The 25,904-nt window shown below is 40.0% G+C and overlaps 1 protein-coding gene across 1 annotated transcript in view; it reads right to left on the bottom strand.

Annotated features, from left to right (window-relative positions):
• Positions 1 to 6,564: 6,564 nt before the first annotated feature.
• IMPAD1 (inositol monophosphatase domain containing 1) overlaps positions 6,565 to 25,904 on the bottom strand; it is a 25,173-nt gene continuing 5,833 nt past the window's right edge. The window contains exons 3-6 of the mRNA XM_009289361.2: positions 16,993 to 17,152; positions 15,973 to 16,068; positions 13,933 to 14,094; positions 6,565 to 12,470 (exon numbers count right to left, since the gene is read on the bottom strand). Of these exons, the coding sequence (XP_009287636.1) occupies positions 12,199 to 12,470; positions 13,933 to 14,094; positions 15,973 to 16,068; positions 16,993 to 17,152 (690 nt within the window). The 3' untranslated portion in view covers positions 6,565 to 12,198. The remainder of the gene's footprint in view (positions 12,471 to 13,932; positions 14,095 to 15,972; positions 16,069 to 16,992; positions 17,153 to 25,904) is intronic.

Here is a 25,904-nt window from a genome sequence, read left to right as displayed (position 1 = left end):
TGAAGAAAGGCTGAGAGAGTTGGGGTTGTTCAGCCTAGAGAAGAGAAGGCTTCGGGGAGACCTTATTGCAGCCTATCAGTACTTCAAGGGGGCTTATAAGAAATATGGTGGCAAACTTTTTAGCAGGGCCTGTTGTGACAGGACAAGGGGGAATGGCTTTAAACTAAAGGGGGGTAGATTTAGACTAGATAGAAGGAAGAAATGTTTCACGCTGAGGGTGGTGAAACACTGGCACAGGTTTCCCAGAGAGGTGGTGGATGCCCCATCCCTGGAAACATTCCAGGTCAGGTTGGACGGGGCTCTGAGCAACCTGATCTAGTTGAAGATGTCCCTGCCCACGGCAGGGGGGTTGGACTAGATGACCTTTAGAGGTCCCTTCCAACCCAAACTATTCTATGATATAAAGTAGTCTCAATTTCATTTCCAGTTAGATCCTCCTCTGTCCCTCGCTTTCTCCTCCCAGTGTCCTGGATGTGTGACTCAAGCCACAGAAATTCATATCCCATTCCCACAAGTGATCAGGGCGATAGGCTTTAGGAATTATTCATGTACTTTTTCCCACTCAACTGCAATTTTAATAAGAAGGCTGAATCTTCAGATGTGGAGTTTCAAAAATGGGTAGTAACTGTTCTTATTTTCCTTTTTCAAGTGAATCAGCAGATGTGGCCTGAGGAAAATTGCTCCTCTCTTCCCAACAGAAATGATGCCAAACCGGAGGCAGCAACAGGCATCGTCCTAACAGGCTCCTCACCGGGGAGATTATTTCCGTAGGACGTTGTTTGCCCTAATGCAATTTCCCCAGGTGAAAGTGTTAGATGTGGAAACAGAAATCCAGGGGGCGTTACTCAGTAAGGATTTTTCTCTGATGACCTCAATTAACGTGTAGAACAATGAACCGCCACCCTCAGCCCACCCCCGCAATCAGAAGACAGACGCACAGCAAAGCTCGGCCTAGTCCCCATTCAGACAGTCAGCACTGCAGAAAGCGCCCGTGATGAACACGGACCAAGAAAGATTCAGTGATTCAAAGCATTTCAATTTATACTGAGGACGTCTGTCCAAACAAACAGAAAATGCTTTCTTTTCTTTTTTTTTTTCCCCCAAACATAATACTAGCTTTCTTTTTTTAATTCTCTTTCATCTCCCAAAGTAGCTAAGGAACTTACTTTTCATATTATTTTTAAGTATTGTACTTAAATATACAGCTATATGTAATTAACAGAAGGAATTACTTGCATACACAAGTGACAGCTCCCAGATTAGCACCATATTTGGACACAAATGTAAACACATAAAAGTCCCAATCTATTTTCCTCGCTGTCAGCTCTCTCTTTAAAATTAGGATGCCTATTTTTCTCCAGCTCTTTTTTTTGTTGTTGGACTTTCTGATATCTGTACCATATCTCTGGCAAGCAAGGACCCATTTATGTTAGCTTTCACCATGGGAGCAACAATCCCTGCAGCTGAAGACTGAAATTTGGATTGTAGCAAATGGAAGTTCTTCAAAACTCCTGTCTTTCGTCTTGCCTCAGGTTTGACTAAGCGAGAGTCTGCAGAGGCAGAGAGCAGCACACGCTTGCTTTGTCTGTGCAGCTGGAGTATGGACTTTTTCTTTTTCTCTGTTCCACAGGCAGGAAAGGTGGCAGTCACTAGAAGTCCATGTGGTGTGAATAAAAGGCAATGCAAAGAAAGCAATAATATTACATGTTTATGTTGTTAGTACAGTACTGGAAGACAGTTGTGGAGACAAGCACTGTGAGATTCCTGTAAAAGGCTGAAAATGACTTCTTTTTTCTCTCCATGTGAGAAATGAACACAAAGGACAACAAATGCCAGTGACAGAAATAAGAAAAAACTCCAAACAATTTCAGTAGCAAGCAGCTGATAAAATATCAGTGCACTCCCTGTTCTTGCTGGCGCAGTGGCCAGAAAGAGCCTAGAAAGGTATGATGGAGCTGCTTCAAGAGGCCCCAACACGCTGCTGCAAGACATAACATTTCCAGATAAAGATGGGTACGATAGCTCTCATGTGCAAGAAAGGCCAAAACAGAAGCCTATCCTTTGCTAGCTGGAAGGAAGTTCAAATGATATCAAAATATACGGCAATCTATATTAGCTAGAGAACCAAGTCTTGGTATTTTAACCATAGTAAGATGGGGTGTTTCAATTGCTTAAGCAACAGAATAGGCTTTTTTATTTGTTAAACTAATCTGATATTAATATTTCTGGTGGGGGAACACGTAGATTTTAAGAAAGAAGCCAAAAAAACTCCCCCCAAAACAGAGGGTCATCAAGTCATGCTTATGGTGGGTGAGAGTAAAGATATTATTTCCATGAGGCTGAAATGTAGAAGTTGTTGAGCTGATGGAAGTGGAGGAGTCGCTCCTCTAACAATATCAGACGTGAGCAATTAACTTGAAGTGGCAGGCGGAGTGGTTGTGTACTTAAAAGCACACAAAGCTTGGATGTACAGTTGTCACAATTGACCTTATTCTCATAACTTACAGAAGCAAAACTTGCAGGAAATGAGCATGCACACAGACATCATCATCATCACACCATGACTTTCAAGCTCTAGTTACGGATGTCTGTGAATTCATGGGATTATTTTTAAGGAGCCTGAAAAGAGCTACTTAACAGAAAGTATATTGCCGGTAGCTTAAACCCACTGTACAAAAGTGTGCACTTTTACTGCAATATTAAATCAAATTAAAAATGCAAGAGAAAGCGTGCATTAGAAATAACAGCAAGCTGTCAAATTGCACAGTAATAACTCAGTGCAGCCCTCTGGATCAGACCCTAGAACTCTGTGGGCACCCTCTTAATTAAAAACATGCACCGCAACCGAGAAAAAACAGTGAAAGACTTTCCCCGGTAAAAAAAAAAAAAAAATGAAACGGGCATGTAAAATGCAAGAGAAAGCGTGCATTAGAAATAACAGCAAGCTGTCAAATTGCACAGTAATAACTCAGTGCAGCCCTCTGGATCAGACCCTAGAACTCTGTGGGCACCCTCTTAATTAAAAACATGCACCGCAACCAAGAAAAAACAGTGAAAGACTTTCCTCGGTAAAAAAAAAAAATGAAACGGGCATGTAAATTCATCGTCTCCAAAATCTTTCTGGCTCTTCAGGGCATTCATGAAAAGACAGAGCCCTCTACTGGCCTCTGCTCCCCCAGCCCCCGCCAAGTCCTTTAGTATTAGAGATCCAAGCGTCAGTGCTAAAAGCTATTCCGGCAGACGTAGTTTTCTTGGTGTAAATCTATTAGGATGGAGTGCTATTTAGGTTTCAAAAGCCATTGTTACACCTGCATAAAAAACTGTTCCTGTAAGAGAAGATTAGGATCTTATCAGAACAGCAAGCAGATCTGTGTCAGTTCAGTCCTGTACAAAACATTACATAAAAGAGATACTTTTCTTTTGCTAAAATAACTGAAAGTCTTTGCTGTTGATACAAATATTTCCAAAAGATTCAGGTACTAAGATTTCAGAAAATTATGGGAAGCAGGTTAAAACACTTGCCTTTCCCCTAGTACAGAATTCATATGTATTTGATCCCCTTTATTTATTTTAGTTGAACACTATTCCCTTGCAGAAATACAGTGTGCACTGTGTTATTTGCTCTCTGCAAATACAGTCACCAGACCCACCCAGCCTGGGTGGAGTTCAGATGAGAGGAGTGCAAACTTGATGCATTCTTAACTCTACAATAAGTATATCCCTTTGGAAGAAAAATGTGGTGGTTTAAAATGTAAAAGCCAAATCTGTGTAGTTTCACATCAGTCCATTGCCCTAACAGAATTCCTACAGATTAGCACAATGCTTGTTGTGCTTTTCATTTAGATCGTACCCCTTAATTTGGAAGAATTCCTGTAATTTGGAGCCATTTTACTTAAGATGCATGACAAGTAAAGGGTCACCAAGTCCAGGCCCACAGCAGAGGTGATGGGCACCCACTCCAGTTCGTCTGTCCCGAGTGCAAAGCACTCCCACAGCCCCTTCCCAGCTGCCTGACTCTGCTTTCACCTCTTCTGTACCCACCCGTGGCACCAGGTCAAACTTCCATCCTCTGGAGTGGGAGTTCAGCCCTTTCCCTGGGGATGAGAAATTCTCCTCTTCGGCTGACAGAGACTCCTAGAATACCTTTAAGCAACCGAGTTAGGGTCCAGACAAAGATAAAACAGTGCTGTGCAGTGTTATTCTGAAAAACAGAGTTTAATTATTGTAGCACTACAAGTGAACTGATTGATGTTCAGAGTTGGAGACCATGGCTGAAAAGCCCTCAGACATTAGACTAGTGCGCAGGATTTCTGTGTGCCAACAGACGAGAAGAAGTCTACTCAGGACAGTCTTACTGTTGTACAAAGAAAGAAATGTGCAAATGGCTCTTAGGCATGCATGACTTGGACTGAACTTACGGTATTTTTAATGATTTTAACTTGCATTTATGAATAGCATATGGACAACATGGCCACCTGAAAGAAGAAAATGAAAACAAGAAGGTGTAGAACACTGTATATGTGAGGAGCTGATCCAACAGACAAAAGGGAGGCATAAATTGCGTTTATGTTGTTAAGGAGCAGGATGCCACTGCGGGCTGTTTAGGTTTTGTACACAGTTACGCTTGTTACCTATCATACTGCTTTGAATAAGGAAACCTGCAAAAACGCCGCCCCTGAGGCAGGTTCTATGGCTCAGGCAAAACTGAGCCCTGGCCAGAGGGGAGGCCGGAGGCTGCCACTGGGACCAGTGTGGGTGGCCAGTGGGTGCCTTCTCCAGGTCCAAGCACGGCTCGAGTCTTTGGTGTGATACCAGTGTGACACGGCAGCACTCAGAGCCTGGAAGAAGCATTGCTAGCAACCCAGCTCTTATGCCATACTGCAGTGATAGCTCAAGTGGGAGAAATGCAAGCTTGAGAGCCTCATGTAAATGGCTGACAGCATAGAGCAGACATTAGCCTACAACTCAATCCTTCAGGCCTCCCAAAGGATACAATCGTTTTTAACAAGCCAGCTACCAACTGTTAATGTACTTACTCAACTTCTGCAATTTTGTTGTCTAAGTGTCACCATACTTGTGCTTTTGCCCTTCGCGTGCCTTAACACAACCCACAGTAAAGTGCAATTTTGATGTTTTCCTGACCAGTATACTTGAGAAGACAGTATTTTCAGTGCAGCAAAGTTCCCAAACTGGCCGTAGGAATCAGCTAGTCCAGCAATTAGTCACATGAAACAGCAACTAGACACACACTATGCTTTCCTCAGACAAGCCTGCCACTTGGGCTGTCCAGGTTGCTGCAGTGTCATCAAAGGCAGTTGGAAAAATATCAATGTCACTGATAAATGCAAATATCCATTCCCCCCCGCAAGACATGAAGAATCCCTGCTCCTCTGGGTTGTTCTTTCCCCAAAATGCTCTTCAGAGCACCGCAACAGACACTTCTCTCTCCAAATTACTGCCAAATACTCCACACAGATTATCTGGTTAGATCGCATACCATCAACAACGGTTTTCAAAACATCCACATACAGCTCCTGTGGCATATATTGCCTATGTCCATACAAGTCAGTTATGCAGTTCAGAATGATCCTGGACTCCACAGCTCACCAATTGGTACTACGGCATGATCCTCAGCATGTTTTTGGCCTAAGCAAGCCAGCTCCATCCCAAACCGTTTCCCAGGCACAGTTCAGTAGTCTGCATGAAGCCAGACACTTTTCAATGAGCAGTCCACCTGCAGCCACCCCGTTTTGGAGTCTGAAAGTAGTAGTATGTACAATCAGTGTTAGTGCCAGAGCACAATTTTAGGCATGCTGAAACATAGCTTTTGTGAGTACTGACCGGACTGTGCCGGCATAGAGGGAGGCTGCTTGGCAACTTCAGTTCGTACCTGGGGAAAGATGAGAATCAGGAAAGCATGTCAAGGACAGCATTGCCAGGGTGACACGACGTCATTGTACCTCCAGTCTTGCACATATTGGTAGGGGTGACAACAACCATATTTGAAGCTGCACCCAAGAACAGCCCAAAATGCCATACTGATGTGGGATATTAAAGCATCTTTCAACTTACTGCATGGTTTCACTTATGAAGAGTGGCACATTACTAGAAAAAGGGCTAGTAATGGTAGAGTTTGGCAGGACACTAGAAAATCATGGAAACAAGAGACTCAAGCAGAATGAAGTAACATAATTAGGATGAGTCTTGGAGATGATGTTGGAAGGAAAGCTTCTTCAGATCCAAGGAAAAATACTATATGGGGGATTTTTAAGCACTCATTTTCCATCACACAGATCCACCAGCTTTCAGAATAAAGCACACATATGAAAGCAAAACCAGTGGACATCTTGAATTGTATTTATCATGAACTTGGCTGGACCTGCCAATAACAGTAATCCCTCAGGCAGAAAGTCCTGCACACACGATGGACATAGCACAGCTGAAGCAGCCTGACATGCATTACCAGAAAAGAAAAAAAAATATCTGGTGCACAAAGAAACAATAAATACCCAACAGAAAGACAAGATATAGGAAAACACCCTCACATACCAGTATTTTCAGAGAGTTTATTTATAGAATTGTTATTTCAATTTGGCACACAATCAGAAAATGCTAATACAATTTGGTGGGACAACAGGAAAAATGCCGGAGTGTTGCTGGCCCTTTGGGGAGAAAAAAAAAGAAATTTGAATTACAAGTAAGGAACAATCTGGGTTGAAAACGATATTATCTGAAAGTGGGCTCTATCAGCTGTAGACCATAAAAAAAACCTGAAAGACTTAGAACCTCAAGACACTGGGATGTTTCTAAGTCCTCTAGTAATGTAGGCTGAAGCCGCCAGAGGCGAGTTTAACACAACCCAGGTTGTTTGCTCTACTGGCAGAAGCTGAGCTCTTCAGAACTTAGCTTGATTTACTGCTCGTGTTATATCTGGCTTGCTTCTGCTCACATTGAATTCAGTGGGAATGCTGCTACTGACTTCAGCAAAATCAGGCCTTTCAGAGGGCCAATGGAGCCTCCTTCATAAGCAACGAATCTCTGCACCCAGAGGAACAGAAGTGCCGAATGCTTGTAACATTACACCGAAAAGCTGTTTTCTTCTCCTGCTTTTTAAGACAGTTTTAACTTCTCCTTAGTCCATTTGCATCTTTTCTGCATGTCCAGTACCACCAATCACATGAACCTCTCTTCAAGATGCCTTTATTTTGTTGGCATCTATCACACTTTTGGTAGGATCAGCACCTTAGACCTTGGTCCCAAACATTAACAGCCTGAGGATAAACTGGATAGTTTGCTGCTGTGGCTCTCTTGTTCTGGGACTGTTTCCACTCCCAATCTCTCATTTTTCTTGTCCACATGGACTAAGAAAGGAGCAAGGATCAGGAAAGAACAGAAAAATGAGGAAGAGCAAAGAGGGAAAAGTGGCTGCTAATTGCTGGCGCCAGAGGGAGCCTTGGAAGGAAATTGGATGAGCACTTCTGAACCCCCCTCAGAAGAGCTGAAAGAGCTGGTGTGGCATCTGAAAACCATGAAGTATAAGGCTTCTTGATACGACCCGTAAGTGGCACGACCTGCTTGTGGGGTGGAAAGACACTCGCAGCAGGTGCTAGCACTTCATTCTAAGAGCTGCCATACAGAAGCTGTGTTTCAAACGTCAAGCAATCTTTGAGTCCTCAGTCTTGTCTCAGCAAGTTACATTACAGTGAAGTGGATATAGCGCAGCTTTATCATTGAGGATAGCAGGTCAGAAGATAGACTATGAATGCTGTTTTGGCAAAGTCAAATCTGTAATTGTTTGTGTGAAAGAGCCTAAATCTCTACAACAAAGCATTGAAAAAAGGCTCGGCGTGAATGGCCTAACAGGAAGCCATCCATCCAGGCTTTCCTTGGTTAGAAGCAGTCTCCCCCGCCCTCATCCTGCTTGGACTTAAAATCACGCAGACATTTATCTGTGGTCCATTAAATCTTTAGTGTATGGTTATCTAACCCCTGAAGGACAAGAGAAATGAAACTACCAATGTAATTTAAATCAAGAAATGGAAGTAAGTGTTCTCTGTTACAATTTCTCCAGCACAGCCATCTGCTTCTTTCCTCTCTACTTCTCTAGTTTAGTTTAGAAAACAGATCCACAAAGGGGTTGGGTGTAACTGGGGAGACAGTAGCCTACAAAAGCAGTTTTGCCATCAGAGAAACTGCAACTGGAACAACATCCATGAGACAACGAAGCAGCCAGCCTCGGCTGGCATAACACAGACGAGGCCCGGCACAACACTCAGTCACTTCTCATTGCACTGGCTCCGAAGGATGCAGACTCCTTGTTTTACACTATTAAACCAGGAGTATACAGTATTGCACTGCTGTTGTACAACTCCAACAGATGAGAGGATGCTACGAATATGTTGGGGTACATTTGTTTATAAACAAAAAAGCAGAGATTAACGCCAGTGCTGACTCCCCTCCACGCCCCGATCTCCAACCACTGGCCATTTAAAAAATCTCTTCTCACACCTGAAGCCAATGAGAAAATCCGTCCACTCTAATGACCATGAAGTAAAAACAAATATATGAAACAACATCACTAGATGACTTTACAGCTTCACCTATATGGTTAATTCACCATCTGAGTAAGCAATCTCTGCTAAATATTTTCATTATTATTACGTGCTCTGTAGATCAGAACAAACAGCTCTTATGTAAGTCCATCTGTAAAAGTCTGGCAAATAGGTTAAACTTGAAACCAGTTAAGTACCATATTCAACCCTCTTATTTCTGTGTCCATTTATTTAGAAAACACTCATTCAAGGAATGAGTGTTAGGACTCTTGGTACAGTATGAGGTATCATCTATGCTACCATCTACTCTTTTTAGCAGAATGAAAAAGCGAAAATACATACAGCTTTAGAATAATTTCACTTGCAATTACCTTAATCGTAATAGCCACTCAAAAACCCCACCATTGGAAAACCAATGCTAAAACAATACATTCTCTTACTTTCCTTGTTTGGAGCTAGAATGATACCATGATTTTTTTAAATTAATTTTTTTAGAAAATTGTTTTAAGTAGCATCCCTAAAAATGGTATGACAGTTTTATGTGGAAAAGGCTAGAATGTAAAGAACAATGTTCTAGCCCAGCAGTACACTGGGGTACCCATGGGTACAGTATGATTGCTTACCGCTCTGGGCATAAACTTAAGCCACATCCACACAGCTGAGACCAAACAAATACTTAAGCCAGAACAGTAAAGTGTTTTAAAATGGAGTGTAAACGTAGTCAAAAAACCAGGATATACTGAGTGTTAACACTATACAAACAAATATTGCAGTGCACTGGCACATGTGCACTAAGCAAGCACTTTTGAGTACTTGCTGGTCTGCATAAGAGTTGCATTTATTGTAAAATGACATCAGAAACTGATATTCACCAGGTGCTTACCTATGCTCATATCAAAGCAGCTCCTCTTTAAACTAGACTGGGAGACCCCAAGCACCACCTTAGGCCTTAGCTGTGGGAAAACTGTATGAGCTCAGGCTGTACCAGAAGTAATTAACTGGGCACCTCACTCTCACCTTTTCTTCATTTTCACAAGAAGCGAGACTGGGCCAATAAGGGTCCACTGTGAAAGGTACTGAACACTGTGAGCCATTGCAACAAAGTAATTTAGGATATAAACAGGTCTAAACAAGCATCTCTCTTCCTAATGGAAGACTAGGTATTTTAGCCCGCATACTGGAGGAAGGAAAGGAGGGCTGAAGCTCTTCTTTGTATCTTATCTTCCTAAGGAAAAATGATTTAGGCAAATACTTTCGTATACTGCTCCATACCTTCAACTAAGAGGCAAGTAAGCCCTTGTACAATATGTAACATCTTATTTTTCATTTCTCATACAGAAGCTAAGTCTGATCACAGCTTATGCAAGGAAGTGATAGAATCATACCCAAAATAAAAGCAGTCACATTTTCACAAGGTAAGTTTACGCATGATTTCAACCTGAATCTAAAACCACAACCTGCCACAGACTTTGTCTTAATTGCCTATCTAAATATTGTGCATTCAACCTCTGTGACACAATTAGGTTTTTATACTAGGTTAACTATGGCTATTTGTCATATTTAGTTTTTAATCCGTGTTCTTTAACTAATAGACAAGAGAGATGCTTTTTTATTAGGCTTTAAGTCATTTAAATCAGCCTGAAGGAAAAACAGCTGCAGTCTTCTTGTAAAATATGACCAAAGCCTTGATAAATATCTGAATTTTTATTATTCACTGAGGTTTGGAAGCTCAACAAGTTTTTCAAAATAGATCAGCCCCTTTTCAAAAAGGGCATATTCACTTATTTGTCATAGCATATAGTAGTTTATTAAATTTAAAAATTGGAAGTTAAGTTGCTTTGTGTATTATCTATATGTGTAAAAGCTATTTTCAAACAGCAGCAATAGTGTCAATTTTGGAAAAAACACCTAAAAAAACCCCTATCCGTACCAAAAGGCTAGTAGGACTAAGCTTCAGCCTACTGTGCCAGTAAGTTTACAAAATGGAAGTCTGTATTTGTAGTTATGCAACAACTGAGGAAGTCTTTTGGAAATGTGAACATTAGCTAGAAGTCAAAAGAGGTATCTAGACATGCTCCGCTACTGACGTAAGGAGAAAAAAGCCTTTTTAATCAGAATAGCACTATGATGAAAGAAGTGAAAATGAAAGTAAGAAAGAATTTGGTTTAAACGGCCTAAGCTTATACTGAAGAAACTTTGAACAGAAAACATCTGTATTAACTAAGAATTTTAGCTTTCTTGAGATGGGAAGGTTATCTACTGATAATTCAAATAAGAGGTACATTTTAACCTTCTGAAACCCTTCAGAGGGGTGCACAGAACAACAATAGATGGTTACACTTTTGCAGATAGAAGTCCACATGTTTTAGAGGTGCAACAAATCGTCATTTGATATCAAAAGGCCCATGTTCTGTTCTGTGTATATTGGGTTGACAAAGCACATTTTTCGGTAAAGTTTTGCAGACCCTGCTGTACTTCAAGTGCCACGTTCTTCAAACTTGCTTAAACAGATTCAAGTTCAAATGGTCTCTCTCTATGTAAATTTCCACAAACCAAGTAACTGCAAGCTGTCTGGGATGGCTCAAGAGCTTTCTGCAGAAAAGAGCGTGCCTTAACCTAAAAAGACAGAAAGTTATTTTTGGGGTTGTAGAAAAATTGCTGGTTTATATCTTATGTTGTAAATGGAAACAACCAATCGACTTACTATTTCTGTTAAACTCATTCCATATGACTCTGTCCAATGGAAAAAAAACCCAAACAAAAAAATGGGTACTGAAGGAAGAGGCTGCTTCTACAGGCACAAACACCAAATGATGAACGAGTCCTACATTAGAGAAAAATCGAGCATGCATCTTCAACACTGTACGCAGAAAACAAGGACAAGAAGTAACTATTAAAAACTATACAAGGAAACGTTGCCTTCTTTTAAAAAGGTATATGGAAATAATTCCACTGATTAATAAAACACTGATATTCACAACCTATCTGAACTAAACTGGTTTACATCTTCAGGAAAAAAGTCAAAATAGTACAGAACATTTCTTTTTTTCCTCTTAAAAAGCAGAAGGAGTGCCACACTGTCAAAGACAAACTGTTGCTGCATATAAATTTGTGTCTACCTTGTGCTTTCTGTTCAGGGGATGCAGAACACAGGGTCATGTTTCCTGCTAAATTGTTTACAGAGTTATCAGATGCCTATACAAACCAACCTTTTTTCCTACCTAATTCATTATGGAGTTGCTACAACTACAGTAACAAGATGCAAAAGGTTCCAAGAAGTTCCTGTGAGAACTACTTAGGTTATTTTATGAATCAATTAGGATTTTTCTTTAGTTCACCTACATTCACAAGTATATACTGTATATGCACCTTGAGTATAAGAACTGCATGAAAACAGTCTGAAAAAAATAAAACATGGAAACTGAGGTGTGAGGCAGTCAGTCCCCTTCCTACTTCTGATTATTGTTATTTTATTTTTTTTAAATACCACCACTGAAGAAACCCAACGCACAATATAGGCCCCAAACCCACACCAAACTGCTTTGCTTTGCTGTGCATCTTTCCCAGCAGGTTCTCACACCTGCTTCTTCAGACAGAGCATTTGGAGGCTACAAAAGCATGACTTGTACTTCTCCATCAGTCAAGTTTATTTGTGTGATGTTTTTTCCAGATCTGGAAGTTTTTCAATTAGTGCTTTATGGTCCATGTTGATACTAGCTATAAGTCCTCCCTCATTGCCGTCTGAGCCAGTGTAACTAATTTCTTCACCAGTCAGGGTAGTCATATGGCCACCCAATGCTCTCAACACCGCATTTCCAGCGCATATGTCCCACTTCTTAATGTAGGTGACATGGATATACACGTCAGCTTCTTCTTGATTCTTTTCAGCCACATCAAGGAGGGCCAATACTTTATAACCTAGAAGAAATGGGCAGAAGTAAAAAACAAACAAACAAACAAACAAGTTAAACCAAGTTTTCCTATTCATCACAAAGGATAAATCTACTAGTAAGTGTTAATAATATACACACGCAAGATTTAGGAAAGTGATGTCATTAATTATATCATGCCATCCAGTATAATGGCGGAGGCACCAATAAACTTTGTCTGCCCTCTGACTTGTCGAGAAAATTTGAAAAAGGAACACCCCCTACCCCCCCAATTTTTCCACTGCACCCCAATCAAAGCCTTGGGTATTTGGGACACATTATTTTTAGACAGCCTTTACCAATATGCTACATAGACTTATCTAGAGACACACTAAAAGAACAAGACTAGAAACTCAAATATAGTTTTGCTCTTAGGTTCACTCACTTCTTTCTCAATCTCTGTGTTATGCTAAAGTCTACCTTTTTTTCCTTGCCTTTTATTACAATAGAAGGAAGATGCATATACCACTCTAATAAAGCAACTCACTCCAGGGCATTCCCCTTTATCATACATTATGCAGTACAAAGTCATTGCTCAAAATAGCGTTCTTTCTTTTATGGAACGTTTTCAATTTTTCAACTGTTCAACCAATATGCTTGTTTCATTAAACTGTCCCTTTCTTTATCTTCTTATACAGAGTCAAGCCTTGGAAATCTACTATAATCAGTTACACTTTCACTTTCTTTATCATAAGAAAACTCGTTTAGATTCATTGTCAAGAACCTATGCAAGATCTTCTTGACTAAACAGTCTGTAAGGGAGCTCTAGCTTTCCATAGTAAAGACACAGAAAGATACATTTCCATAAAATTCAAATTTTGCATGGCTTTTCCAAGACTTTAAAACAGCTATTGCTTCACACTAGTGCCTCACGTATTTGCATTCTGTCAGTAACACGCAGAAAGATATTGTGTAAGGTTACAAAAAGTAAGCTAAGACCTGTTTGGACTCAATATGAGGCAGATAAAAATGGACTTTAGTGACACTAGTTTTCTCTTGACATAAATGCAAGAAATAGTACCAAAACTTCAATGGCTTTTTCTTAAAACATTGTTTAATTAAATGTACTACTTAGTTAACTAACAACCAATGATTCTGCATTTGGTCATACAACCCTTTTTCTTCCACAGAGGCAAGAAGGCACCACTTCTTCTTTCAGTGAATGCACATCAGTGTGTTCAATGAAAGGACCACAACAACATTGCTGGTCCAGGCTTAGATTCACTAACATACTAACTTGTGAATAGCCTGAACTAAGTTTGCGCATAGGTTTCTATACACAGGAAAAACTGTGTCCCTATTGTCAAGCGCTTGCTTTTAGGGATGTGAAGAACGAAAGGTAAGAGGAAAAAAGAGGAGATGCCACAGTTATGTCCTTTTGTCTTAATAACAGCTATCCCGTTAAATCACTTGGAAGCAATAAAACGGATAGGATGCTTAAGGAACCAAACCTGCTCCACCAGCTGGGATTATCACAGTCTTATTTCCAAATGTCTGCCGTGCAACCTGCTCAACTTTTCCTGCATGAGAGCGGGATACAATAATCCTTGGAGTTTTCACATTGTAGGAGGAACGAGCTTTTACGTTTGACCCGCCATCCACCATTGCCCAGGCTACAAGAGAAACACAAATTCTGCTCAGATTTACAAAAGACAATCTCTGTTGAGTGTAAAGATAAAAGGATACTTATCTGAGAAAACGAAATTGATGCCTCTGACTTAATTTCCCTCCCTACTGTAAAAGAGAAAGTTAGGGCTGACAAAAGGAAGGGGTGCATGCCCACATGTGCACACAAGTGGAAGAAAAAGAGAAATAGTCCACACACACACACACTTTTGTGCATATGGCATTATCCTATGCCTGACTATTCTTGTGTGATACTTCCAAAAAGACAGAGTAAAAGGGAAAAATCCCAAGGAGTAATATTTAGAACTTGAAATTGGAAAGCCACCAAAGTTAAAAGGACAACTCTGAGTCAGAAATAGATCCAGTATTTCCTCAAACCACCTTTTTATAAGAACAAAAAGCCCCAGTACCCTTCAAAGCAGACAGCAAAATTGTTATTGAGTCATTTTGTTCAGAAGGATAGTAATGCTAAGGAAGGAAATAGCTCAGGAGGATAGTAATACCAAGGAAAATATTTGATGGTGGGTTTTAGAGGACTGGATTTAGAATACACAACCTCCCACTTGTTTCATCATGAGGTTCAAAGCCAAGCTTGGTAGGTGGCATCCCCTAACCATTAATTTGACATTTACTTAGCAGAGTAACCAGCTATTTCATCTCAGTAGAGGGCCAGATTGTATGGCAACAGACTGAGTTATGTGTAATAACAATGCTGACTGCCCTTTATTGCTTTGTATTTGTGTGGTAGGTAGCATTAGGAACAATCCTACTCACAACATATTGGTATTTCCAGCTTGGGAAATGAATACTCTTCACATAGAATGACAGAATTCATTGCATCTCATATGATGCCATGTCTGAACATTTCACACTTTGCTATTACTAAAGGAGATAAATTCTCAAAATTACAGTGCTAAAAAAAACATTTCTTCAGATAGATGTTGATACTTAGAAAAATATGTTCCAAAAACCCCCAAGATTCTTAAAGCACATTGGAATATAGCACATACTTAAATGACTGGAAATTAAGTTTATATTTAAAGACAGTAAAATATTTAGCACAAAACATTGAGCGTTCAGTGGGCAAAAAAAGAGAACAAATAAAAAAAATACATTTATTCGGTCTTAGTTTCTGTGCCAGAGCTACCGCATAACTTCACAACTCTAGAGGTCAGTATTGCCTAAGGGAAAATGAGAACAGAAATTCTTGTTTCAAATATATAGTATGCAAGACGTGAATACTAAAACTACTTTGAAGCTTTCAGAAGTGCATACACATTGCCAAACCTGCAGCCATCCTCACTGATACCTCATTAATACTAAAGAATTAATTAGTTCAGGGTTGTGGCGTTAAAAGCATGTCAGATAATCAATAAGGCTACGCTAGGCAGTCTTGCCTGTTACATACAAACAGCTGCCATTATGTTCTTTAATCTATCTTTGTCATTCACATTGAATAAACACCAGCTCCTTGGTATAATATCATGGACCCAAGTTCTTCTGCTGAATGAGCAAAGTACTCTTCTGCTAAATACTAACAGCACACATAAGACTGGTCAGTATGTGTAGGTTTCACTTTCTTTGGTTTCCTGTAAACACTCAGATTGAAGGGATCTTAATTCTTAAACATATTTTCAGTTAGTTTGTTTTAAATGCATCATTTTTATGTTAAAGAAGGGCAGCATTCTCCTTTGTGGTTTTATAGCACAGAACACATTTGCAGCTCTAATTCCGAGGTCTACAGCAGTGCTCTTTTGCCCCAGGTACTATTTTCTCATTTATACCTACAGATGTTCTCTCAAACATCAAATTTTAATTAACGCTATGACTGAAGATGCTGGAAATATGTGAAGACATAAAGGTACCTGTATATGCTGAGAACGGCTTGTGTATGACTCCTATTACTGGTTTACCATTTACAGCCACGCAAACCATTGTCGTGACGTACTGTCGAAGATCCTCTGTGGGCAAAATGAGAAAGTGAGCAAATTTACAGCCAAATGCCACGAACACAAAAAGAAAGCAGACCTGACATTATAGAAATGTTGTTCTTTGAAGACTAGTCTACATTCTGCCTCTTACAGTTATGTAACTTTGTTGTATCTTCAAATAACCTTGCAGTTTTCAAAAGACTTTAAAGACTTTTCTGTCTTCCAGTAATTTTTCCTGTTCAGTAGATGCTAACAGCTGTATCTTACGCAGCATGTATTTTCATGGAAATCTGTGCTCCTAGATCCTCTCTTCTCTGCCCCACCCCCTATCCTCTATTGGTTCAAAGCTCATAATTCAAATACCAAAGAACATTCACCTGAAAAGGTGATTGTATCAATGGAATATTTGCAAAAAAATCCCCCTTTTTCTGTTTCTTCTGCAGTACTTATCAGCAAGAATTTCAGTTGGATTGCCTTGAACTGCTTATGTGACATCTTAAAACATTTGAAAAAGGGGAAGATTGAATTATGCATGCTTTTTTGAAAAACTGTAACAAAAATTTTTTATATCAAGTTAAATAGGATATTCACTTAGTATTCCCTTTAAATAAACAAACAAAAAATATTCTGAGATATTTAGTGTTGCCACAGTAATAACTGAAAAAGAAATGTGTAATTCCAGCAGAAATCATAAAGGACAGTTACCATTTATTTTAGCAATTACTTAGTTGCAAGGAATACCAAAGTCATTTCAGAGTTGGTATATATAAAAGTAAATGCTACAGTGTGATAACTATAGGGATTTCATTATGCAATTTTTTCAATGAAATCACACTAGCTTTGACATAACACACTTTAATAAGAGATGTCATTTTAAATACTTACTATTTTGTCTCCAGTATAAAAGGCAGACATCAGAATTACACACATGATTTGTCAACAAGAATCAGCTACCTGTGTATTCTTGTGTAGCATCTAACGGATCGATCCAGACAGTAACACTTTCTGCTGGAACCTCTTTAGGCTGTACTTTTTGTTTTATGTCTTCAGGAATACTGCGATCCCAAGAGACTGTCTCCTGATCAGCTGTTTCAACACGCTCTTCAGAGTTTATCTATGATAAGACAACAAAAGTAGTTGCATTAACTTATCAGATACAGTAACTGTGGTACTTGGGAAAATTACAGGTTTGCTCATCATTTCTTTCTCCCTTCACCTCCAGCTAAAAGTGCATGAATTAGTAATTTTTCAGCAACTCACAAGCTATTACCGTCATGCAACAAGCAATGGAAAACCACAACCCAGAATTTTACTGCGAACCACACCACAGCTAGACACTGTTTCTTTGGCTGCAGCTCTTCCTACTGAACATTCTCACAGCACGAATAGCAGTTTTTTAAAATCAAAAGTTAAATGCAGTTGCTCCAAAGACTACAAGCAGAACATTTGACTTTGGAGAATCATGCGGTATACAGATATAGTAGCGGTCTAATATTCCATTTATACCGATCAGTAGATGCAGATTGAAATGTACAGATATTTTATCAACAAATATTTTGCAGACTGTGATATGACTTGGGGGAGTAGGAATCCTAGTATATATTCCTGCTTCCGGCATTGAGTTACAGCTAGCACTTTAAGCAGCTCAACTGGATGTAACCATTACACAACTGTTTATAAAATAGCATTCATCTGACAAATTAGTAACATTCCATATCTGTCTTTAGGGTAGGTTGGGCTAAGGACCTAAGAAGGCCGATGAAGAACATTTATAAACAGCAGTCAAAGGTCACATTTAAGCCTATTGTCACTTGCTGCCTAGCTTAGTGGATTTTATTCTGGACCAGAGGGCATTTCAGTATGCCGAACAGAGTGGAATGGAATAACGTTCTGCAAAACCCAATACAATGCCATTGTGACTGCAGTAGCAAGATATTTTTGGATCACAAGAGATGCATTTATCACAAAACACTGTACATAATGATCTCTCATGTTACAAAACATCACATAACCTGGCAGGAAGAACTACTGGGGAAATATGGATCAACCTGCCTTAACCCATCCATACCAGCTTACCACCACTGCAAACACGGTTTATAGGAGAGCTGTAATGCACTTGGACATAAGCAGTACTAGCAGGAATTTAGACAAGTTCATCCCATTTACTTTTAGCACCTCAGTTACATTAGGAGACTAGTATTTCTATGCTCCTTCTACTGCCAATAAAAAGGAAATCATTGCTACTGTGCCTTTCAAGCTTCAGTCTGTGTGAATCCTTCAGAAACATAGTGCTCCACTAATTACTCAGTAGGACAATGATGCTTATGGCTTAGATGTGTCAGTTATACGTGTCTGAAGTTGAGTGTAACCAATCTGGACTTTTAGGACATTTCAGAATATTAAGTACACAAGCTTTTTTTGTTCTTGCTAACTTTAAAGGTGGCTTCCTCTAATATAATTCTAAAGGGATGCCAAACTGACTAGCTCTGATGTCCAGTCAAGGCAAAACAGTAGGCGCACATGGGATGCAATGTGTCTACAACCTAGAACCACTAATTTCCCTTTACTTGCTACACATGGAGTCAAGACTTCTAGCTCAGATTCAGATATCTGACTGCTAGAGCAGACAAATCCCCTCTGACTAAAACAACATGTTATTACAAATTTGGTAGGCAAGTAACATTGAAAGACAATGAAAATAAAGAAATGATCAGATTACGTTTGAACGTTACAGACTTTGTATCACCAGGATTTTTACCTAACTTACATCATGACAAAAAGACATGACACACCTCAACTGAAACAGATTATTAGCAAAGGGTTAAGGGCCATCTTCTCCAAGAGAATTCAAAAAAAGAAAGCAAGCAGAACTGCAGCAACTCCAGCCGTACATCATAGCTGTCTTCTCACGTAAAACCAGTATTTGAAGCATTGTATGCCAAACACAGAGTCCTTGAAGTTGCCATGACATTTACAAATTAAACATCTGTCACTGTACAATAAACCTGACGATTGTGTTTTCCCCAAGGGAAAACAGTCCTGAAAAGTCAAGATGACTAGTCCCACAGACTTGGCAGCCTCCACACAGCCCCTGGGCAGTTTAAGTTCCACTAGCATATTATGCACCACCATAAAAAAAACCAAAAAACAAACCAAAAACATTTCCTCAACAGATGGAAGAGGCGTCCAAAAAGTTAAAGGGTTGGAACAAATCCTCAAAAGGAAGAATATCTTGTTAAACCTGTTGTTACAGTACACTAAAATTAAAAGACTATCTGAAAGGTATTGTTTTCAGAGAAAGACCTCCTACTAGTTCAAATTTTGTAGCAGTGGCCATGAGCTGCAAGCATTTATAACGCTTGTGAGGAGCGTTTCCCAATAGCTGTGATTAGTCTACCAAAAAAAAGAAAAAAGGGAAAAAAAAATAATAGTGATGAGGTTGCAGAGCCATCTGAAGGAGAAAAAAAAATAAAAAAATCATCAGCTGGGTCACTGGTTCTTCCATTCATATGACCATTTTACTCTGTAGCCTTGGCTGAATACTCCACAAGTCACAGTTCAAGCAGAAATTCATAGCCATTCCACCACATGCAGTTATTAAATTTATTTATTGTTAGGAAGCTAGATTATAGGTTTTGCCAGACATAGTTGCCTGAGAGAGGATCACCAACCCTTAATGCTAGGAACTACTTCCCTGCCCCCTCCCCTTTTTTTTTTTTAAATGCATGAGAATATACCTGGAAAACATGCCTTTGTGTTAATATGATGCTCCATTCCTACCTATCATTCTCATTTGCTGGAAGCCTCCAGAGGCCATGACCTTACATTTCAAGCTTTTCTGTAGTGATATGGGTATGTAGTTGACTGCATTCCCAAGTCTTCACTCAGAAATTAGGAGTAGCTATGGTAGAGAGACAATCACAACACCAAATATTTCAGACAACAGAGCTTGTTCCAGCAAGACAGTCTGAGTCAATTAAACTGCTACATTAGTGTAAATAATTATAAAGTTTGCATGCTTGCTATCATATACATAACTTTGCCTACTCCTAAGAGTCAAATTTAGATAGCAACCCATCATGCAAGAACTTGACACAGCAAGCAGAAGACAGAAATAAATAGCTATGTGGGGTTAGCCGCCTAATAGCTGTGAGCTGTAAAAACCCGTCTCAGGAAGTTCTGTAAGCTGCCCACCAACACCGACCTCAACTACATTTCAGCAATCTTCCCCAGAACTGCATCAAACACAGAGATTTAATGAAATATATGTAAATCAGTGAACGGACTACTGCTGAAAGGTAAAAAAAAAAAAAATTATTTTATAAACGAGGCAGTCTGGCTGCATCACACCAGTGCAGAGCTTCCTTGAAACAAGCCTGTGAGGTGCAGGAATCGCGTAATGGACGAGGGATGCTGCTCACGGGACCCAGCAGCAGAGGTCAAATGGCAACACTGGGATCAGCCCACAGTGTGCCTTCCGAAACACCCAGGCGTTCCCAGCCTTCGGAAACCCATTGCACAGAAAACACTCTCCTCTGGCATGTTGGTGATCGGAATACGGATCTGCTCAGGGACACGGGAAGCAACTCAGGAGCGTACTACAAACACGTGTGGATAAATGTAGTGCTCTGAACAAACAGCCAACAGTCGCGACCACGTAAGGACATCAGGGAACCTCACAGTGGCTCGTTGTCCTACGACGGGCTGCCCCCTACCAGTGCTCCACGATGTCTATGTGGTAGCTCATCACCCAACAAACCTACTTGAATACTAGATAGCTGTCTGTGGCGAGGTGAACAAACTCAGGCTTTTTCCTGGTTTGGAAGAGTAGGACACAGCTATAGCTTTGCCTTTGAATTCACTCATTAAAGATAAATTAAACTGAAAAAATATATGCTAAAAAAATTAAATAGAAGTTTCTGTTCAAATACATAAATGTTTTTTAAACAAACATCAGTACATGAAAATGCAAAGCTTTTCTTAGAAAGTGTTTGGTGGTATGTGAATTTTATTTAAATTTATTACTGCTCCTCCTTCCCCACATCCTTATCCATGCCAATACTCATTTTGTATTTCAATATGCAAATAATCCAGTATCTTGAAAAAAGATGAGGTAGCACAGCTCTTTATTCCTGAATGTCAATATCCCCATCTGATAATTAAGTCCTCTCAAATCCAAATCTCATGCTGTTTTATTAGAATAGAAAACAAAATGAGAACACAAATACTATCCCACCTGTATTATAAAGAAGAAATACTAATTAAGCTACTCGAGGTAAAAACAAAACAAAACAAAAAACCCCCACAGTTTAGGTAACAATAAAAGATAATATTCACTAGCCAGAATACGAATATAAGAGTATTCCATGTACTAAATTTCAAGAACAGAGACTGGCACAGGTTGCCCAGAGAGGTGGTGGATGCCCCATCCCTGGAAACATTCCAGGTCAGGTTGGACGGGGCTCTGAGCAACCTGATCTAGTTGAAGATGTCCCTGCCCACGGCAGGGGGGTTGGACTAGATGACCTTTAGAGGTCCCTTCCAACCCAAATTATTCTATGATTCAATGGACAAGTCTATTGATTTGAATGGGACCATGAAATTGAAAGCCTGGAGGCCCAGACAAAATAGCGTGCACAAGGGAACATTAGTAAAACATTAACTGACATTTTACTTTGTTTTTCTGCTTTGTTAAGGTTCTAACTCTGCATGACATACACTTCATCAGTGATTACGCAATGAAACCATTACGCATACCCAAGATTCAAACTTAACTTTGCCATTTGTATTCACATGACAGGAGATGGAGGAAAGGAACGGAGGTACAGAAGTAAGTAAGTAAATACAAACATTTGCCCACCTCTCTGGGCAATAAACCAACAATGATTCTGATACCTTCTTAGTGGCTGACTGAGAGATGTCTCCTGTCGACAGTGAAAGATATTTTATCACTATATGCACCCTCTGGACTAATGTCCAGAGTAACCAGTAAGAGGATACCCACAACTACGCACCTTGAAAGGCGTACTGACCTACTAGGTGGCTGCACAGGACTGTACTTGATTTGCTGTTATTTGACTGTGCTTCAGAGATGTCACAACTCAGGGGAGAGCAGTTCAACCAGCAGCTTTTGGTCTTTCCCCCGCTTACGGGCCAAGCCTCACACCTCACCCCCTCAACCACTGCCATCGTGCTGCTCCGAAGAGTGACGTGCCCTTATGACCGCTACACTACAAGTCAGACTGTTTTACCTCCATTTGCTCAGCTTCTCTCTGTTTTCTCCCTCAAATGTATCAGAGGTGAAAGCTGTCTCATCTTCTCACAGCATCTGTACATGCACAAATCGGGTGAAGGAATCAGATGCCAAAACCTCTGAATGTAAACACCCACTCGACAAGTCAGGACATATAAATATGCACAACAGGAGAGCACTCTCCAGGAGAGCAAGAAGCAGTCAAAGCCCCATATTTCCAATAACCGAGGAAAGTATCTAACTTACCCTGGTTACGAAACAGGGCTCCAAAATCTGCTACAGAAGGACGGACTTGCATTCACACCAAGACTTAGTTCACCTGCAGCCAGGACCACTCATGATCCCTCCCTTCCACCTTTCGAATTTGGGGGTGGCAAGTAGCAGTTTTCAATATGAACGAAAGCTGTTTCCTGAAAGCTTATATTACTTGACACTGAAAAGAATGCAAACTTGGAAATCAAAATATCACCTCCTATTTTAAGTTTAAAATGCCTTTAAGCTTTAAACAATTTCAATAGTAGCCTTGCCAGCAGAGTCAAAAATTCTAGTTTTATTCAATACACTGACATTTTTAAAGCCAGCTGCTTCCTTTTGAAAGGGTTCTTTTCCTCCTTAGATTACCACAACATATTAGAAAGGAAAAAATTAGCTTTTACAGGTGATCTTCTTCATGACTTTCAAAAAGGTTCCTCTTGCTAGGGTCCAATTTAGAAAGAGTTTTAGCAGGATAGATTTTGTTATGGAAGGATAGAGAGGACCTTGCTGAATCACATGGTTCTCTATATAAATAGCTTGTTAAAAGGTAATAAAATATATTTTTATACAAATGTGTATGTTTTAAAATTAATATATAAAATAATAAAAAGGTATAAAAAATGCTGGTCTCATGTTGTAATTAATTTGAAATGAAAACAACAAGTAATTCTATAATAATGCCATGACACAGATAAAGGAGGCATGCATTTTTCAAGGCACAGAAGTCCAGACAGACAGAAAAGTTCTCTTCTACCGTCAACTACATCTTCATTTATTTTTAACGACAACAAGAAGTCACTTCATGCAGGAACAAGTTGACAGGATGTGCAAAGAATATGGACAAGCCTAAATGCCAAAAAGCTCGATTAGTGCTTATCAAAATTCATTACATGGCTTTGGTTATTAAGCCAGCAGGAAGCAGAATGAAACAAACAGGTTTTCATAAATGGTAAAGATGTATCAGATGACAACTGTTCTTCTACTGACTTATGATGAATAGAAGTTGGTAAAAACAACAAAAATGCAACAGAGGGAATCAGCATAGATCACAGAATTCACAGAGTTTACACCAGTAATCTGTTGAAACAGATTAGAATTTTAGAATTTAAAACCAGTAAAAGTAATAAAGTCATTAGCTCCCAAATTGTTTCAGTAGATGGCAAAATTCTCCATTACAGTTCTGTACAGATGCAAGTCTAGCAAAGAGAAAGGGATGACTAGCTTGTCATGAGATTTGCAACACTACTTTTCATTGTAAGAAAGCAGCCAAATAAGGCCTGATTAGAAGTCTACCAATACAGTAAATAACACCAAGAAAACTTCTGCTGTTTGTGAGTGGCTCCACTACTAAGAAACTCAAATCTTCATATGCTCAGCTGACAGATTAAACACCCCTGGTACACACACAAACCAAATGAACTACTTGCAATTACATCCGAAAAGATAATCACAGAACTCATTACCATAAAGTTACAGGCTTTAATTTCATTTTAGGTAGAGAGCCAGCATAAGTCATCCAGCATCAGTTAAAATCCATGTTAACAGATGCATCTCCAGACAACACCTATTAATGAGATTTCAATTAACATTCGCACTTCTTGCTTTACTGAGAAACCTGTTGGCAGTTGCTAAGATCATCCCGGTCAGAAGAATGTTAATTTTTTTAAAAACCCTAAGACCTGAGGATGCCATTTGCCCAACATGAAGAGACAAACTACTGAACTTATTCAACAAAGCACTGAAATCCTTCTGAAGTTTAAGTAGCATTTTGTTATTTAAACCTACATCTTTAACATATCTCTCTTTCCCACAGAATCGGTATCAGATGCAGAGCTTGCCATCTCAGATGAAATTCCAGTTTTCTAAGTATGACAGTTGGCACTGTGGTCAGAAGCTTGTAAACAGCAGGTTTAAACCTAGAAAGTACTTCAGGTAGCTTGATAAAAAAGAAGTGCTTGGAGACATTAATCTTCAAAAAGTGAAAATAATTCAGAAGAAAATCTCATTAAAAGTAAAACTGACATGTTCTTAAATTTCCATTTCAAACACTGACACCCAATTCCAGCATTATCATGCACAAAATTGAAATGAGGTATTTATCATCTTTCTTAACTGGGAAAGAGGTAGAAGAATGTTTGGACTCAGGGAAGTGGCAAGACCGATAAAAAGATGCTTGAAGAGAAAGACTGGGATACAGGAAAACTTGATTTCCATCACAGTCACAATAAAAAAAAAAAAAAAAGGACATTTCTCTATTCAGTATTTACACTACAAAACAAGACATATAGCTGGTGCAACTATAGAACATAAATCAACGCACTGGTCAAAAATAAGCCCAAACAGCTGAAAATGAGAGTATAGGGCAGAATTCATTCTGGCAAATAAGACTGAAGTATGCATCCTGTGAAAATAACGCTAGTTATCATAGAATAACTATGTTCCAGTGTTTTACCACCCTCAGGGTAAAAAACTTCTTCCTTAGATCTAGTCTAAATCTACCCTCTTTTAGTTTAAAGCCATTCCCCCTTGTCCTGTTGCAACAGGCCCTGCTAAAAAGTTTGCCACCATCTTTCTTATAAGCCCCCTTGAAGTACTGAAAGGCTGCAATAAGGTCTCCCCAAAGCCTTCTCTTCTCCAGGCTGAACAACCCCAACTCTCTCAGCCTTTCTTCATAGGAGAGGTGTTCCATCCCCCTGATCATTTTTGTGACCCTCCTCTGGACCTGCTCCAACAGGTTCGTGTCTTTCCTGTGCTGAGGGCTCCAGAGCAGAGAGGTAGGGTCTCACCAGGGCAGAGTAGAGGGGCAGAATCCCCTCCCTCGACCTGCTGGCCACGCTTCTTTTGATGCAGCCCAGGATACAATTGGCCTTCTGGGCTGCAAGCGCACATTGCTGGCTCATGTCCAGCTTTTCATCCACCAGTACCCCCAAGTCCTTCTCGGCAGGGCTGCTCTCAATCCCTTCATCCCCTAGCCTGGATTGATACCAGGGGGTTGCCCTGACCCAGGTGCAGGACCTTGCACTTGGCCTTGTTAAGCCTCATGAGGTTCATGCGGGCCCATTTCTCAAGCTTGCCCAGGTCCCTCTGGATGGCATCCTGTCCCTCTGGTGTGTCAACTGCACCACTCAGCTTGGTGTCATCTGCAAAGTTGCTGAGGATGCACTCAATCCCACTGTCTATGTAATTGATGGAGGTATTAAACAGTACCGGTCCCAATACGGACCCACGCGGGACGCCACTCGTCACCAGTTTCCATCTGGACATCAAGCCATTGACCACCCTCTGGATGCAACCATCTAACCAATTCCTCACGCACCAGACAGTTCACCCATCAAATCCATACCTCTCCAATTTAGAG

Source organism: Aptenodytes forsteri, unplaced genomic scaffold (assembly GCF_000699145.1).
Source record: "Aptenodytes forsteri isolate BGI_AS27 unplaced genomic scaffold, ASM69914v1 Scaffold139, whole genome shotgun sequence".
In the NCBI taxonomy this organism is placed as follows: domain Eukaryota; kingdom Metazoa; phylum Chordata; class Aves; order Sphenisciformes; family Spheniscidae; genus Aptenodytes; species Aptenodytes forsteri.
Note: the sequence above shows the minus strand (reverse complement) of the source record. Positions and strands in the feature narration are given on the sequence as shown.